A 15,747-nucleotide genomic window follows, 5' to 3' on the forward strand; every position below is an offset into this window, starting at 1 on the left:
TGAAAAAAAAGTGACAGAAACCAGTCTACCTGATTTCAAAACTTACTATGCAGCTACAATAACCAAGACTGTATAGTGTTAGTAGAGAGACAGAAACATAGGTCAACAGGACAGAACAGAAGCCCCAAAGTGGACTCACACAAATATGCCCAAATAATCTCTGACAAATATGCAAAAGCAATCAATGGAAAAAAGGTAGCCTTTTCAAGTAATGGTACTGGAGCAATCGGATACCCATAAACAAAAAATAAACCTAAGCCTCACATCTCATACAAAAATTAACTCAAAATGGATCACAGACTGAAATGCAAATTTAAAGTAAAAAAAGTCACAGGAGATATTTGGAATCTAGGGTAAGACAAAGATTTCTTGACATCAAAAACACAATCCATTAAAAAAAAAGTGCACTTCATAGAAATAACTTTTACTTTACAAAGACCCTGTGAAGACAATGTATACACAAACCAGAAGTGAGAGAAAACATACGCAAACCATGAATCTGACAGAAGATTAGCATCAAGAATATATAACTCTCAAAACTCAATCATTTCTAAAAAACAAATCCAATTAAAACATAGGCAAGACACAGCCTTCACCGAAGAAAACACATAGATGAGAAAGCACCAAAAAAGATGTTCAACATCACTAGCTATTAGGAAAATGTAAATCAAAACCACGATGTTATACCACTCACATCTGTCAGGACACAAAATAAGAATAATGACAACATCATACGCAGACAAGGACAGAGAAATGAGGCTTCATACACTGCAGCTGGGGATATAAAAGGAGACAGTCACTCTGGAAAAAGAGTATGGCAGTTTCTTTAAAAACTGTGAACTATCAGCCAACTCAACTAATGAACTCCTAGGCATTTATCACAGAGAAATGAAGACTTATGTTCAAGAAACTTGTACAAGAATGTTTACAGCAGCTTTATTCCTAATGGCCAGAAACTGTGAACACCACAGCTGTTCTTCATGGGTGAATGATAAACTGCAGTATGTCTACACCATGGAACACTACTCAACCAATAAAGGAGCAAATTATCCACACATCCAACAACCTGGATCTCTAGATAAGCACGCTGAGGGGAGAAAGGCCAGTCCCCCAAGATTATGTGCCGTGTGGTTTCATATATGTTCACTGATTCGCAAAAGTTTCTGCTATACAGCAAAGTGATTCAGCTACATATACATGTGTAAATATATTCTTTTTCACACTCTTTTCCATCACGGTTTATTACAGCATGTTGAATATAGTTCCCTGTGGAACCTTTTTCATGAGAAAATTACAGAAATGGAAACCAGGACATGAGCTGCCAGGTGTTAGGGAAAGGGTGGAGGCAGGAGGGATGTGAGTGGCACTATAAAAGGCAACACAAGAGACCCCTGGGGAGATGGAAATGCATATCTTGACCTCATCAATGTCCATATCCTGGTTATGATATTGTTATAGCTCTGCAAGATGTTACCACTGGGGGAACTGGGTTAAGGAATAGGGGATCTTTCTGTGTTATTTCTTACAACTGCATATAAATTTTTAAAAATTACCACCCCCAAGAATGCTCTATGAAAAATAAGACTCATTTAAGGGAGACATAAATGCTGGGAATAATCAGATAAAGAAGCCAGGGCTGAGAAGTGAAGAGGAGGGAGGAGGAGTGGTGAGCAGGAGCAGAGGGGAGACAGAGCAGGAAGCGGAGGGCTTGGGGAGATGCTGCGTGTCTCTGAGGGGAGCACACGGAGGTCACAGGTCAGCATCCAGTCCTTTGGCATGAACCCATCAAACTCCACTGTGCACTGCAGAAGGGGATCCACATGTCTCCCTGCCCCTAGCCTACACAGTAGACTCTAGTCGCCCCCTTATCCACAGTGGACAGGTTCCAAGACTCCAGTGCCTGACACCACACACGGGTAGAATGGAACCCTGCATATACTAAGGTTTTCCTATACAGGTGTTAACAGGCAGGTGGTGTGGACAGCGTGGATGCACCAGACAAAGAGAACACGGGTGAGAGGGAACAGGAAGGTGTGAGGCTTCATCAGGCTACTCAGAATGGTGTGTAATCAAAAGTCATGAATTATTATTTCTGACTACTTTCTCAGGTAACTGAAACCTTATAAACTGAAAATGCTGGTAACAGAAAATTTCTATATTATTCAAAGTTTTCTTCCCAGCAAAACACCCAAATTATCTCTGGGCCAAAAAGGATTCAATTTGTAGCATTTATTTATTTTCTCACTTCGGGTTTTTTTTTTTTGGTCACACCATGTGGCTTGCAGAATCTTAGTTCTAGGGCAGGGCTCGAACCCTGGGCCCTGGCAGTGAAAGTGCTGAGTCCTAACCACTGTACTGCCAGGGAATCCTCCAATTTGTAGAATTTAAAAGCAACATTTTAAAAAAGTAGCCTGGCCTCTCCTCAATTTCCTGACAGTTACTCACCTGTCCCCAAGCATACAGGTTATTGTGTGTCTGAGACGGATTCACTTTGGACAAAAGAAATCGAGCCTTAAAAAAAAAAAAAAAGTAGATTTAAAGATTAAAAATGGCATTAATATTAGTTTAACAGGAAAAAAACGTCTTTACTTTTTTTTTTTTTGGTTAAATTAGAAGTTTTTTTACCACACGGGAACCCATTTGTTCAGTTTATGCCCAAAGGCTCTCCATTCACTGGGCTCCTGAAAGACGAGGTATATTTTACTCTGGTAATCCTCTCCTTTCCACACCAGCATATTCTAACCACTCATTTAGAAAGAAGTTGTATTTGGAAGCCACCTGCCTGTTGATTTCGGTCACCATGTGAAATACTGACCAGGCTGTGTGGATTTAGAGCCTTCAGAGGCATCGTGCACGAGGCCAGCAGAGCAGCGGGCCGAGCTGGCTCACCTGACTGCCACCGTGCTCTGTGTGGATGTACCGTGGCATCGGGAACCGCGCCTGCAGGATCTCCTGTGCATCATCCAGGGGCGCCTGCAGGAGATGCTTGAAGTTTTCATACTCGGGCATGTCCTGGTAGCCTGCCTTCCGCCACTGGGCTATGGTCTGCAGCAAACAGACAAATCACAACTTGTTGTGGAGATGCTGTAATGACAGTCTTAGGATGGTCCTGACATTCTAACACTCCACTCAGGACCTGTTTCTAGTGACAAGGTCTTAAGTCAGGAAAGACGAGTTGCAGAGGGGAGCCAAGTGGATCTGACCAGGATACCACCATCTGAAAAAAGTCTCAGGTTATAAAACGCCTGTTAATATTAGAAAACAATTTCTTCCTTGCAGGACATTTGAAATCACTTCTAATGTACAGACACCAGAGAGTCAAGTCAGTTGTTAAAAAGAAATGAACTGAAGGTAAAGAATGTATCAATATATAATAGAAAAAAAGAAAACATCCTTGAACATAGAGGATTTTCTTTTGAGGAATCCCTCCTTTCCTTAAGGCACAAACCTCTCAGAGAAAGGAATGAACACCACCTACAGCCATCCTTGGGAACCACAGACCTGGCATAAGGTTCACTGGGCCATGTTATCTCAGGTAAACACTCTAGTCCCAAACTTAGCGGTGTTTACTAGTAACTCTAATGCAATTCCGAAAGGACAGTGTGAATATAAAGAGTTCACTGAGAAAAAGTAAACTGATTTTGCCTGACAACTCAGAAAGCAATAAATCATAGTGATTTAAAAGGACCACCTAAAAAAAAGTATGGAGGTTTCTCAGAAAACTAAAGACAGAACTATCATATATGACCACTTCTGGGTATATATCTGAAAGAACAAAAACATTAATTAAAAAAGATACGTGCACCCCAATGTTCATAGCACACTTCTCACAACTGCCCAGATATGGAAGCAACCTAAGTGTCCATCAACAGATGAATGGATAAAGAAAACATGGGATATATACACAACTCTACCCTAAAAAAAGAACAAAATTTTGTCATTTGCAACAACATGGATAGACTTGAAAGGCGTCATGCTAGTGAAATAAGTCAGACAGAGAAAGATAAATACTGGATCAGCTCACTTATATGTGGAATCTGAAAAATACAACAAATTAGTGAATATAATGAAAGAGAAACAGTCACAAAGATCTAGGGAACAAGCTAGCGGTTACTGGTGGGAGGAGGAAGGGGCAGGATAGAGCTCAAGGATGTACTTAACAACGTGAGAAAAGTAACCTTTAAAAATTGCAAAAAAATAAATAAAAATTGCATAAAAAAATTTTAAAAATGTAAAAGGACCACTTCAGATTTACTTACAGCAAGTAATATTGAAATTACTTAGTATACAAATACCATAACCAAGGTCTTACCTCACCAAGATAAATGACAATTTGGAAGAAGGTGTCCATGAGCAGAATTCTGTCAGCAAGAATGCTGCTGCTGTCCAGGAGCACGGGCTGCAACACAGGGAGAGAACGGCGTGGGTCTTCCCTTGGTGCCCACATGGCCACCTGCCAGCCCCCCACCCAGGGCCAGCCCCCCGCTTCCCTCCAGGCAGCTGCAGGGCCGAATATACACTGCAGGGAGGTTCACCCCCTCTTCGTGCCAAGTTCCCACTTTCTGCTCTGATGGGGCAACTCTAGGTCTCAATTTTGTACAAGAAAGAGATTTAAATAATCTCTCATCAACTGGGAAGCAAGATGAATGTTATCTTCTGCTCTAGGAACCAGAAATAATTCCAAATTTTGTTTTGTGCTAGAAATAAATTCTATCAGAGACATATTTCTCTCAAATCTACTGCAGTAGATGACAGAGAACTACAATGCCTACATGAAAAAGAACATCCTTTAATACCAGTTTTAAAGTTCATTTGATTATGACTTTTATTTCAATAATAAAAGTATACTTAAACTCATTAAGGAAAATCTGAAAATTTCTGCTAAAGAACAACAAATATGGTCATTGTGGTTTATTTTTTTTTATAGTTTTCATTCCTGGTGGCTTTTTAAAAATCATCTTTAATCTAACATAAGGATTTACTTTATTCTATTACTTAAACTTTGTGAATATTTCTGATTACTTAACTTCCCTACTTTGAACATTTGGACTGCTTTCTAATTTTATGCATCCTGTGACTTTTTCCTATGCACGTTTTTTTAATACTCAGAAATGCTGCTAAATTACTATAAAGACTCAAAAGATTTCTTTCTTATAGTTTTGCTCGAAGAGTGAACTTGCTAGACTAAAAGCACTCCATATCAGCTGATTCCTAGTGCCTAGGTCCCTTACCTCTGGGGGGCCGTGGAAAGAGTAGGAATACAGGATGGGCTGGATCATGATGAGGGACTGGGTGAGGTCCTGCCGGGCAAAGTGGTGCCGATAATACGAAGACTCGTCAGGGCTATTGTTGAAGACTTGAAGGAATGGAGACCTTCTAAGATGGAACATGAACTGCATTTACAAAAAAAAAGGACAAAGCACATAACTGTCACCTTCCTAGACCCCCAGAGAGCAGAACTGCCACCACCCATAGACAGAAGAACCAGCCCTCAGGACCAAGGCCTTCAGGCGCAGTGAGCTGAGGCTGGGATGGCAGCCCATGGCCGGGGAACAGGGAGGGGAGAGCTGAAAGATGACCATTCTTTACTGAGGTGAAAGTGGCTGAGATTTGCTGCTCAACAATTGAACATACTCAACACTACCAAACTGCACACTTAAAAATGGGTGAGAGGGTCAATCGTATGCTGTGGGGTTTTCACAATTAGAAATAAACATTTCTAAAAAAGAGGGGGTTCTCTGGGGAAGTCAAAGTTTCCACATGGAAGGTCCAAGGTAGAGAAGCTTGTCTTCTTGTGGGCCTTCTTCTAGCCTCGACAGTTCGCACAGAGGCCAGACGGACACACGTCAGAACCGCCCAGCCAGCCCGTCCAGTGAGCTAGGCTCTTGAGCCTCCCTGAAGCCCTAGAGTCCAAGTTAAACAAGCTAAAGACTGAAATCTAGGTCAACTCACCAAATCGAGTATCCAGTAAGGTAATACCTGTTTGTGTAGCAAAGTCCTAACAAGTTCCCTTAAAAATGAAAGTCTGCTTCTTCCTACTTATTCCTCACTAAGGCATCCCTGAGGGAAGGAGGAAAACGTTGAGTTTGCCTCCTGTTCTGGGGAAGCTGCTCTGTGAAGGGCCCGACCCACACACCCCAGGCCCGGCTACAGGGCTGGCTCCCAGCCACCAAGTGAAACAGGCGCCTGGCCCTCAGCAAACCACGAATCAGAGATCATGCCATGGCCTCACAGCAAGGGGCCTGTTCTGCCTTCTCCCCAAAGTCTGTGCACCTGCTCTCTGGGTGTCCCCTGTGTCTCCCAAGGGGCTCTGGCACCATTTGACCTTGACCTGAATGACCTTCATCACCTACAGATGAAGTCTCCAAACACATGGAGTCTTCACTTTACCCTGAGAGCAGTGAGCTTTATTTATATGACTTTCTTCTTTTGTTATTTAACATGTATTACTTACCTGAGGATACAGAGAGAAGGAATCTGATAACCTAAATGACATGGGGTCTTCTTTGTTATACTGTCCAAACTTCTGACACTGGTGAGAGAAAACAGGAAAAAAAACAACAACAAAGTGAGCATTACCTGAAAACTCCTGGGAAGAGGGCCACGCCCCACCCTCACCTCCACCCCTTCCTGCTCAGCCCAGCACTGCACTCAACACTCAACACCTGTGTGTGGGGAGGAGATGGAGAGATCTTGGAGGGGCCGGAGATCTTGGAGGGGTGGGAGATCTGGGACGTGGGGCTCTAACAGCTCCCATGCAGTGCCGGCTGCAAGGGGCTAGAAGAGGCATCCCAGGCAACTCTTCCATAGGAAAACCTCCAGGACAGGGATAACCTAACATCCCATCTCTCTACCACTCCGCTGTCCTCTCACAGGCAAATTTATGAATGTTTTCTTGTCAGGAAGCATTTAACAGGAGGCTTCCTGTGTGCAGTTGTGGATCTGTCAGGAATCCTCTGTTCTTTATTAATTCATAAATATTCAGGAATTAAAAGGAGAAGCAAGCCTCTCCCAGGGGCTGAGGAATCCAGGCTTTTCCTTCGTTAGTTTTTCTATATGGTGATAAGTACCCTCTTCCTTTTTATGAACCATATGGTAAAAGTGATTATTTACAACCCTCTCTCTTTCATATGGATGACCTCATGTTTCCTTGATAACTTGTAAATTTTGATTTTATTTCTGCTGAAAATAGCTATCTTGTAAGACAGTATAAATACCTACACAATATTGAATAAAACACCTCTGCTCCATCAGAGCTTTGGTCCCCGTGTCTTGCTTTCTCTCTCTCTCTCTCTCTTTCAGGCTATCCCCTGGAGCACAGAGGCTCTCTGAGTTCACTTTCCTGCCCCGGCTTCTAAGACCCTCTCGAGAAGGCGCTCTGCGCCTTCACCCCATTGAGAGGGCGCCTGAGGCCTCCGTGAACAGAGCAAGCCCCATGTCAGGGATTTTATTGGCTTTCTGCGTAAACCAAGGAATATCAGCCTCTTTCTCTCTCCTTTACTTTCTTATCAGTCGACTCCGGACCACCAGGGTCCGGTCCATTAAAGGACCTCGACATTTTCTCTTTCATTCCGATGTCCTTCTCCCACACCCCCTCCTTTCTTTCACACACCCTCTAGTCACCAAAGGATCCAACTGCCCACCGTTTGGAGAAAGCTCATCTCTGGCAACGAGCCTCTCTGCATCACATTCTCGCACAGACCTCACCATCATAAATCCTCTCCTGCCGTGAGCCAGGGGACCCCCAGCCTCTTCAATTTCTCCTGTCAGCCAGCCACTAGAGCAGCAATTTCCTGAACCCCATTATCGAACGACTGATCCTCCTCTGCCTCTTCTGACAGCCCGGCCCCTCCCTCCCCATGACTGCGGCGGGCTCCTCCACCCTCTTCCTCACCTCCCATCCTCACCTCCTTGTCTACAAACAGCTTGACGGCCAGGCCAGTGTCACCCATGTCCCTTCTCCAGATGCAGTGCTGACCTCTGACCTGAGCTCCTTCAGGACTTCTCCTGACTACAGGGGGACGCTTTCCTTGGACATGCTTTGCAAGTTCACACTCAAAATAAACTACTACATTAAAAAAAAAAAAAAAGGAGATTCCTTTCCTCCACTTTCAAGTTGTTCTCCTTTCCCCTTTTCCAGCGCTCCACCATTCTTGCAATTACCCACACTTAAAATCTGACTCTGTGTTGATTTTCTGAGTCCACAGACAGTTTGACCAGGTTCGATCAATCCTCCTCTCAGCATACATCCTGATTCCAAACTTCCTCTCCCCTCCAACCGTACCGCCACCATCCTGGCCTCTGCCCCCTGGAGCCAGAAAAATCCTCCATGGGCCTCCCCAACAGCAGCCCTTTCACCCTCTGATGGATCTTACATGGTGACAGGTGGTATCACGCTGCTGACACACCTCTGCTCAAGAACCACACTTGCCCCTTCCCCTCTGTGACTCCACAACCAGGGAACCGCGCAAACAACCTGCACGGCTGCTCTCCTGCTGCACACTCAGGCACCTGTGACCATGGCCTCTGCAGGTCCCCACACACTGACTGCACACTGTGCCCACAGGCTGGCAGTGCTGCACCCCAACTCCCCCCCAAACCGTCCAAGGTCTGGAGGGAAAATGCAGAAGCCCAGCATTCACAGGGACTCCCGAGTCAACCCTCAACACACTTAGGTCTACACCATCATCTAAACAGCCTGCGTGTGGAGCCTCTTCCCACCTGTAAGGTGAGCCCTGGAGAAAATGTGTATTTGATGCTTTGTTTACACCCTTCTCAGAACCACCAGTGCTTGGTATGAGGTAAGCAACTGATAAAACTCTTGTTTACAGAATATATAAAATAAGAGGTTTCAATGAGTTTTCTTTTCTCAAAAGTAGAATTGAGACCAAGACTGAACTCAGTGCCACTGCCCCCAACTCACCAGCCGGATGAGCTGTCGGTCCAGCCACCGGAGCACATCCGGCCCCTCCTCCGTCTCGGCTCGGAACACCCCCAGCCGTGCCATCAGCACCGCTGCCGCCTCCTGGTCAAACGCCGCTTCGATGTGCTTCAGCTGGCTCTGCACGTCTGCCCAACTGACCGGACATCCCAGGGTGAGGGCCGGCTCTCACATTCACACACGCACCTCTTCTTAATCTCTGCTTTTACACACACACACACGCACACGCACAAACACATGCACACACACATGGGAATACTACTCAGCAACAAAAAAGAGAATTCTATTCCACCATTTCCAACAACACGAATGGACCTAGAGGGTGCTATGCTTACTGAGACACGTCAGACGGAGAAAGACAAATACTAAATATGTTCACTTACACCTGGAATCTAAAAAATGAAACAAATGAATATAACAAAACAGAAACAGATTCACAAATAGAGAACAAGCTAGTGGTTACCAGTCAGGAAAGGGAAGGAGGGAGGAGCAAGGAGGAAGAGGTAAAACCTACTGTGTATAAAATAAACTGGCTACAAGGACATACTGTATAGCACAGGGACTAGAGCCAACATTTTATAATAACTTTGAACGGATTACAACCTATTAAAACATGCGATCACTATGTTGTACACCTGAATCTAATGTGTGCTTGGTCACTCAGTCATGTCTGACTCTTTGCAACCCCATGGACTGCAGCCCGCCAGGCTCCTCTGTCCATGGGATTCTCTAGGCAAGAATACCGGAGTGGGTTGCCGTGCCCTCCTCCAGGGGATCTTCCCAACACAGGGATTGAACCCAGGTCTCTTGCACTGCAGGCAGATTCTTTACCAACTACTTCAAAACAGCTTTTTTTTTTCTTCAAAACAAAACATAAACGTTGAGGCCTTTATGTACTGACAAGAAAGGTGTCCTTGACACAGTAACGAGAGAAGCTTATGCACACCAACACAAAAGCCATCACATATATAATGCACACACGTGGTACATGACTGCCCAGAAATGGGACTGTGGACAGTGAAGCCAGCACGGTAACTGTACTTCACCTCAGGGGAAGCAGGGAGACCCACTCTTTACATAACTATGTGCTGTTTGAATCTTTTACGAGGACGGTATGCTTGTGGGTCACTTATTTGATAAATAAAATAATGAAACATCACTTTTAAAGAACTTATCCCTACTAAAGGAGTGTCTTCTAAGCTGAGTGAGCTGCAATGCTGCCTCCTCCCCTGCACTCTCCTCCCCCCACCCTCGTCCCCACCCTGCTCTGGTCAAATGAGCCAGCAAGGGCTGGTGAGGACCATGCAATCAGTGGATCGCAGAGATGAACAACTAGATACTAGATTCCCTCCACAGCAAAGACCAGGGGCTCAGCAGAGAGGAAGCTGGGGTGCTCACTTGCGGGCAACGGTGGTCACACGGATGCGCCGCTGGGTGCTGGAGTGCTGGTAGTGCGTGACGAACTGGATGGCGCCTCGGCCTCCTTGCGGGATCGGGGCGTTGTGCTGCAGGGCAAGAGGCCTGTGACTGTCAGTGCAGGACCCCACACAAGCAGTCAGAGGCTGCAGGTGCGTCCTAAGACGACCAACACCATGGTGACAGCAAGGTTCTCAAGGCGTGTTGAATGTGACACTTAAAATCAGGGCTTTTCACTTTTCATAATTCTTATCTCAAAAACAGAGAACCAGCTGGGGCTCAGTGACAACTTACTGGGGTGGGATGTCGCGGGGAGGTGGGAGGGATGTTCAAGTGGGAAGGGCCATGGGTAAATCTATGGCTGATTCATGTTGATGTATGGTAGAAACCAATACTGTAAAGCAACCATCCTTCAATTATAAATGAAAAAACTTTTTAAAAAATTAACTAAAGATAAAAATTAAAAGAATACTGGAGTGGGTTGCCATTCCCTCCTCCAGGGTATCTTCCCGACCCAGGGATCAAAAAAGAAAAAAAAGCAACAAGAGAACCATATTCAAATAAACACTGAACACGACTTAATGATATACATGCTGAGGGGTTCAGCGAGGAAAGACACTGATAACTGCAGCTTGCTTCAAAGTCCAGCCAAATAGAAGGAATTGAGGGAAGGCTAGACAATTACAGAACCTCAGTGGTGGCTACTGGGGTATTCACTGTACAATTCTACTCATTCTTCTGTATGTCTGAGTTTAAAACAGTAAAATCCTGGAGAAAAACTGACACACTCAGAAATTCACCAACATTATGATGGCTGATAAAAGCCATTCCTCTTCTGATGACCTTATCAGTTCAATAAAGTGACAAGGGCAATCTCCTGTCTGACTCTGACCAAACCCCAGAAAGAATAAAAAAGATGATGCCAGAATGGTATCGGACCCAACACAAGCCCAAAGTAGCATCAGCTTCTGGAGAGAGAAACCAAAGGCCACTGGTCGGTAATAAACCAGAAAACACAACACGGAGACATGACTATTCACAAAGAAATCCAGCCCACCTGGTTGACTACTTCAAAGTAGATGCCGAGCGTTGTCGTGGGATCCAGGCCACAGATTTTCCACTGGCTCGTGCCACCGACACCAAGCTCCTAGGGGTGAGAAGACGAATTAAAAAGAATTAAGACAAAAAAGATACTCCAGTGATGAACTGCTAATGACAAGTACTGACTCTGAGGACAGGCCCCTTAGACTATCTCACTCCAAACAAAAGCCTGAATTTCAGGCATTCCCTGGCAGTCCAGTGGCTAGGAACTGTGAGCTTCCACTGCAGGGGGGCACAAGTTCAAATCCCAGGTCAAGGAACTAAGATCCCACATCTGCACAGCACAGCCAAAAAATAAAGAAAATCTAAATTTCACGAAAAAAGTAAAATTACAAGCCAGAATAAAGTTTAACACTTATCACAGTGCTTTAAAATCAGGCTTTTCAAATGGGCACTCTGATCAGTTTTCATTACATCACTGAGACGTATCTCTACACAGACACACACAGTGCAGAACACTGACGTCAACTGAGAGGATAAGTCAGGGACAGGGAAGAAGCAAATACTAGAAGAAAAAAGAACCGCCTGCTTAGCTTGAAAGATTTGTGTGCTTCCCCCATTGTTGCTAGACTAAGAAATAATTACAGAACTTGAGCTGTCAAATATTAATTCTTAACCCAATTCCTTTACGCAAAACCGACGTATAAATTCTTGGTAAGAGAACTGAGATTTTAGCTGTGTGAAAGCTACTTTATGTTGAACAGCTGAACGGCTCCCCAGTGATAAGAAGTTCACTGAAGTGTGAAGGGTATCACAGCTTTAAGCATATCATTGAGAAGAAAAGCTACAGGTATCATACACCTAGAACCACAAACCAGGGTCTGAGACATACATTCAACACCTCACTAGAATACGGAAAACCATCCTTGGAGAGCAACATGACTGTGCATTGAGCGTCATGACACCTCTCATACATTTCTCTGAATCCACCCGCAGTGTAAAGGGTCAGCTGAGGACAGCTGACATCAATCCAGTCTCTATGGAGCCAAGCCAGGAGCCTGTGTCCCCAGGGAACAGAACCAGCATCTGAGGAAGGTGACGCTCAGGCAGGAGAGGGGAGAGTCACAGTGACATCAGGTCACAGCTCCTTGTGCTTCATGAGACTTTCCTGAGAAGACTACGAGATGGACGGAGGTCTGGGTGTTCACCTTCCCTTTAACTCCTGCTGGGCAGTGAGGCCACCCCCAGGAATGAGGGTGAGGAAGTAACGGGCCTGCCCACCTCCTTTTCTGGCCTTGTTAACCCTTCTCTCCACACTGTCCACCTCCATTTTTAATACGTGAAACTCATTCAAGTTTCAGACCCACGGGTTCAGGATACTGTCACCCGAAACATGCCATGATGGCCTAAGGATTATTTTAAACTGAAGGTCATTTTTTAAAAGCAGAAGTAAAAAAACTCTCCGTCCTCCTCCTGCCAAGAAGGCAGGAGCTTCTGAAGTAACCACCAAGGACATGCTAGATGCTCATCAGCCCAGAGGTGGCATGGAAGAATGTGTAATGACTTGTGCTTAAAAAACCCTCCTTTTTCATGAGTTTCCCCGTCTATCTACGTTTCCTCCATCTACCACTCTTCAGGATCCAAAGTCCCATTCCTCTGTGTTATCCCTCTTCAACAGATTTATTGCTCTTCTGTTAAGAAGCAACATACTCCCCAAGTTCTAAGCACCCCTTGCAGTTACCTATCACTAGGCACGTACGTGCTGTGTATATGTGTGATGCACACACCAACAAACTTGCTTGTTTGCCTGTTGTTAAGCTGTTTTGTCAGGTCCCGAACAATGAAACTGACATGGGCAGAATAGCACCAGCTGCCAAGCGTGGTCACAAACCATCCAGAGCCCCACAAGGACTTCTCACTAATACACAAACTCCTTAAGTAAGCATTTACCCTGCCTTGATCAGAAGAAAATGGAAAGATGGAACTAGGAGTCACCATTTTATTGAGATTCAAATACACTGAAACACAGGGTTATCAAAGTATAACCTAATGCAATCAGAGGAAAGGCTGCTGGCAAACAAGATACTCGTGTTGTGCTATCATCTCATTCAACTGGTTTCCTGCTGAGGCAAAAAGGGAACGGCCCCTATACTTGAGGCATGAGCAGTATCGCCTCCCCACAGCTCGGCTGCAGGCACACAGATCACTCAGGAAGTGTGGGCCCAAAAGGGTTTCACTTGCATCTAATCATCCGCCCAGCCTCCACTTCACAGCAAATATACGACAGAAAGCAAGTCAAATGAGAAAACAGACACACGGAAACCTCGTGACACTCAAGGACAGAAGACACTGGCACGTGGCTCCGTCTCTTCAACAGATGTCGTCAAACAAGACAAGCTAGAAAGCATAAACAAAACGACAGGAAGTCCATTCTAGATCTTAGAAGACTGAGGATACATAATCCCAGATGCAATGCTGGTTAGAGGGAAAAACAGCTGCAAGAGCACTTGGAGAGAAAGCAGGCAAAGAACGTGACTGTGTGTTAGATGGTATCAGGAAACTGCTTTCCTAGTCTTGAGAATAGCCTTGTCTTCAGAAGCTGCACACTGAAACACGGACTCAAGACATCTGCAATGTGTTTTCAAAGGCAACATAGGATAGCGAATATGGCAAATAGAGGATATCAGATAGGTAACTCAAATGTGGCCAACGAGAGGACAGAGCAATAATCCTGACAAAATGTCCAGGATTGATGAGCCTAAATGGTGGGGAAAGAGGATTCATTACACTCTTCTCAGACTTCCCAGTGTGTCTGAAAACTGTACTTCCCTCGCCGTTGCCTCCTCCCTCCCCATCAACAAGTGTCATGGCTGATCCCTGCTGGACCCCAGAGCAGCTCATCAGCATGAACTAATCAACAACACCTTCTGAGGCAGATTCTAAGTCTATGGGGAATATTTAGGAACAAGGAAGCCTCCCAAGGCCCCAATGAGAAACAGGAGTACAAGTCCCATAGTACTTGGGGATGATGAGGGACTCATCAGAGGCACTTGGGGCAGCAATCCACCTCACCCAGAGGGTTACAGGAAAATTCTCACAAATTATCTTGCCTCTGGCAACTTCAAACTTGCTCTAGGTAGTCACTAGTGAAACAGTCACTGCTGAGGACAAAACTCTGATGTGAAGGGTGAAATCTAGTGCGGGCATCCCCGGTGCTTCCCCTGGGCTGCTCGCTGAATCCTCCCAATAGTGCTATACAGCAGGTCCCATCACTTCCTTTATTCCCCAACAGAGATGCTGAGTCCTGGATCCGTGAAGTACCTTGTCCTGACCACCCTCCCCGAGTCCACATTCAGCCCTCTCGTCCACCCTCAAGTTGAAGATGACGGTGGGGAAGGACATAAACATCATCACCCTGCCCAGAGCCAGCCTGGACAGGCCTCACTGGACCGCTGGTGCACCCTTGGTAGCTGAAGTGTGAGAAGAGGAAGCAGGCCACCAGCAAGGCCACCTCCCCATCTGGTAAGGGCTGAACCGTGCTTCCACGCACTCGAGGAACACCAACATCTGCACGCACAGTGTCACCCACCGCCCAGCCAACTCGAATGGTCTCTGAGAAGTGAGACAAAGGCAGCCCTTCCAAGGGCAATAAGCACATGAGTTTATTTCAAAAGGGCTGTACTCCATGGGATGGAATGCCTAGTGGTTCTCTGGCGCGACCACCCAAGCAGGAGTAGCAGGTGAGGGGGACCTGGGCCTGGCTCCTCTGTGTCAGCTCTGACCCTGAGCAGGACACTGAACCTCTGCGAGCCTCAGCTTTCTCCTCTCTGACCATTTAGATGGATGGATGGAAAGACAGAGATGACACTACCCCTCCACCCCTCTGCACAGACACAAGCCAACAGGTGACACACAAAAGGTCATCCAGCTTCAACCCATCTAAGCGGTCAAATCTGGGACAGAGGAGGGAAAGGTGATGAAGTTTTTCTTACGTTTTCTGACACACACGGTCCTTTCACATTTAGAGACACACAGGGTCCGATGGCTCCCGCAACCTTCAGCTCCCTTGAGGTCTGAGACAGAATTACACAAGAGCACACAGTTAACAACCACTAAGAACCACCCTCTTACAAAGGACACAACTAAAACTTAGAGGAAGAAACGGCAGGGTTATCACTTCACCCAGAGAAAACCCTACAGGGATTCCAGTACACAAAAGCTGGTACACGGTTCTCCATGGCTTCTGTGAAACCAACCAGAACTTTAATAAAACCCTCCTTGAGAAACAGCATGTCTTGTTCCAAAGATGATGCCACATGTCCTGCTTTCTCCAAGTTGAAATGATTGTG

At 45.5% G+C, this 15,747-nt stretch overlaps 1 protein-coding gene across 18 annotated transcripts in view; it reads right to left on the reverse strand.

The window, feature by feature from the left end:
• SEC23B (SEC23 homolog B, COPII component) overlaps positions 1-15,747 on the reverse strand; it is a 30,738-nt gene that overhangs the window by 2,327 nt on the left and 12,664 nt on the right. For all 18 annotated transcript variants that reach the window (XM_086333773.1, XM_086333774.1, XM_086333766.1 and 15 more), the window contains 9 exons: positions 15,391-15,471; positions 11,415-11,504; positions 10,340-10,446; positions 8,924-9,077; positions 6,455-6,532; positions 5,232-5,393; positions 4,313-4,399; positions 2,890-3,045; positions 2,446-2,511 (listed from right to left, as the gene is read on the reverse strand). In XM_086333773.1, the coding sequence (XP_086189899.1) occupies positions 2,446-2,511; positions 2,890-3,045; positions 4,313-4,399; positions 5,232-5,393; positions 6,455-6,532; positions 8,924-9,077; positions 10,340-10,446; positions 11,415-11,504; positions 15,391-15,471 (981 nt within the window). The remainder of the gene's footprint in view (positions 1-2,445; positions 2,512-2,889; positions 3,046-4,312; positions 4,400-5,231; positions 5,394-6,454; positions 6,533-8,923; positions 9,078-10,339; positions 10,447-11,414; positions 11,505-15,390; positions 15,472-15,747) is intronic.

This window comes from Bos grunniens, chromosome 13 (assembly GCF_055505025.1).
Source record: "Bos grunniens cultivar Pamir isolate PY7600 chromosome 13, Bosgru_T2T1.0, whole genome shotgun sequence".
NCBI classification, from domain to species: Eukaryota; Metazoa; Chordata; class Mammalia; order Artiodactyla; family Bovidae; genus Bos; species Bos grunniens.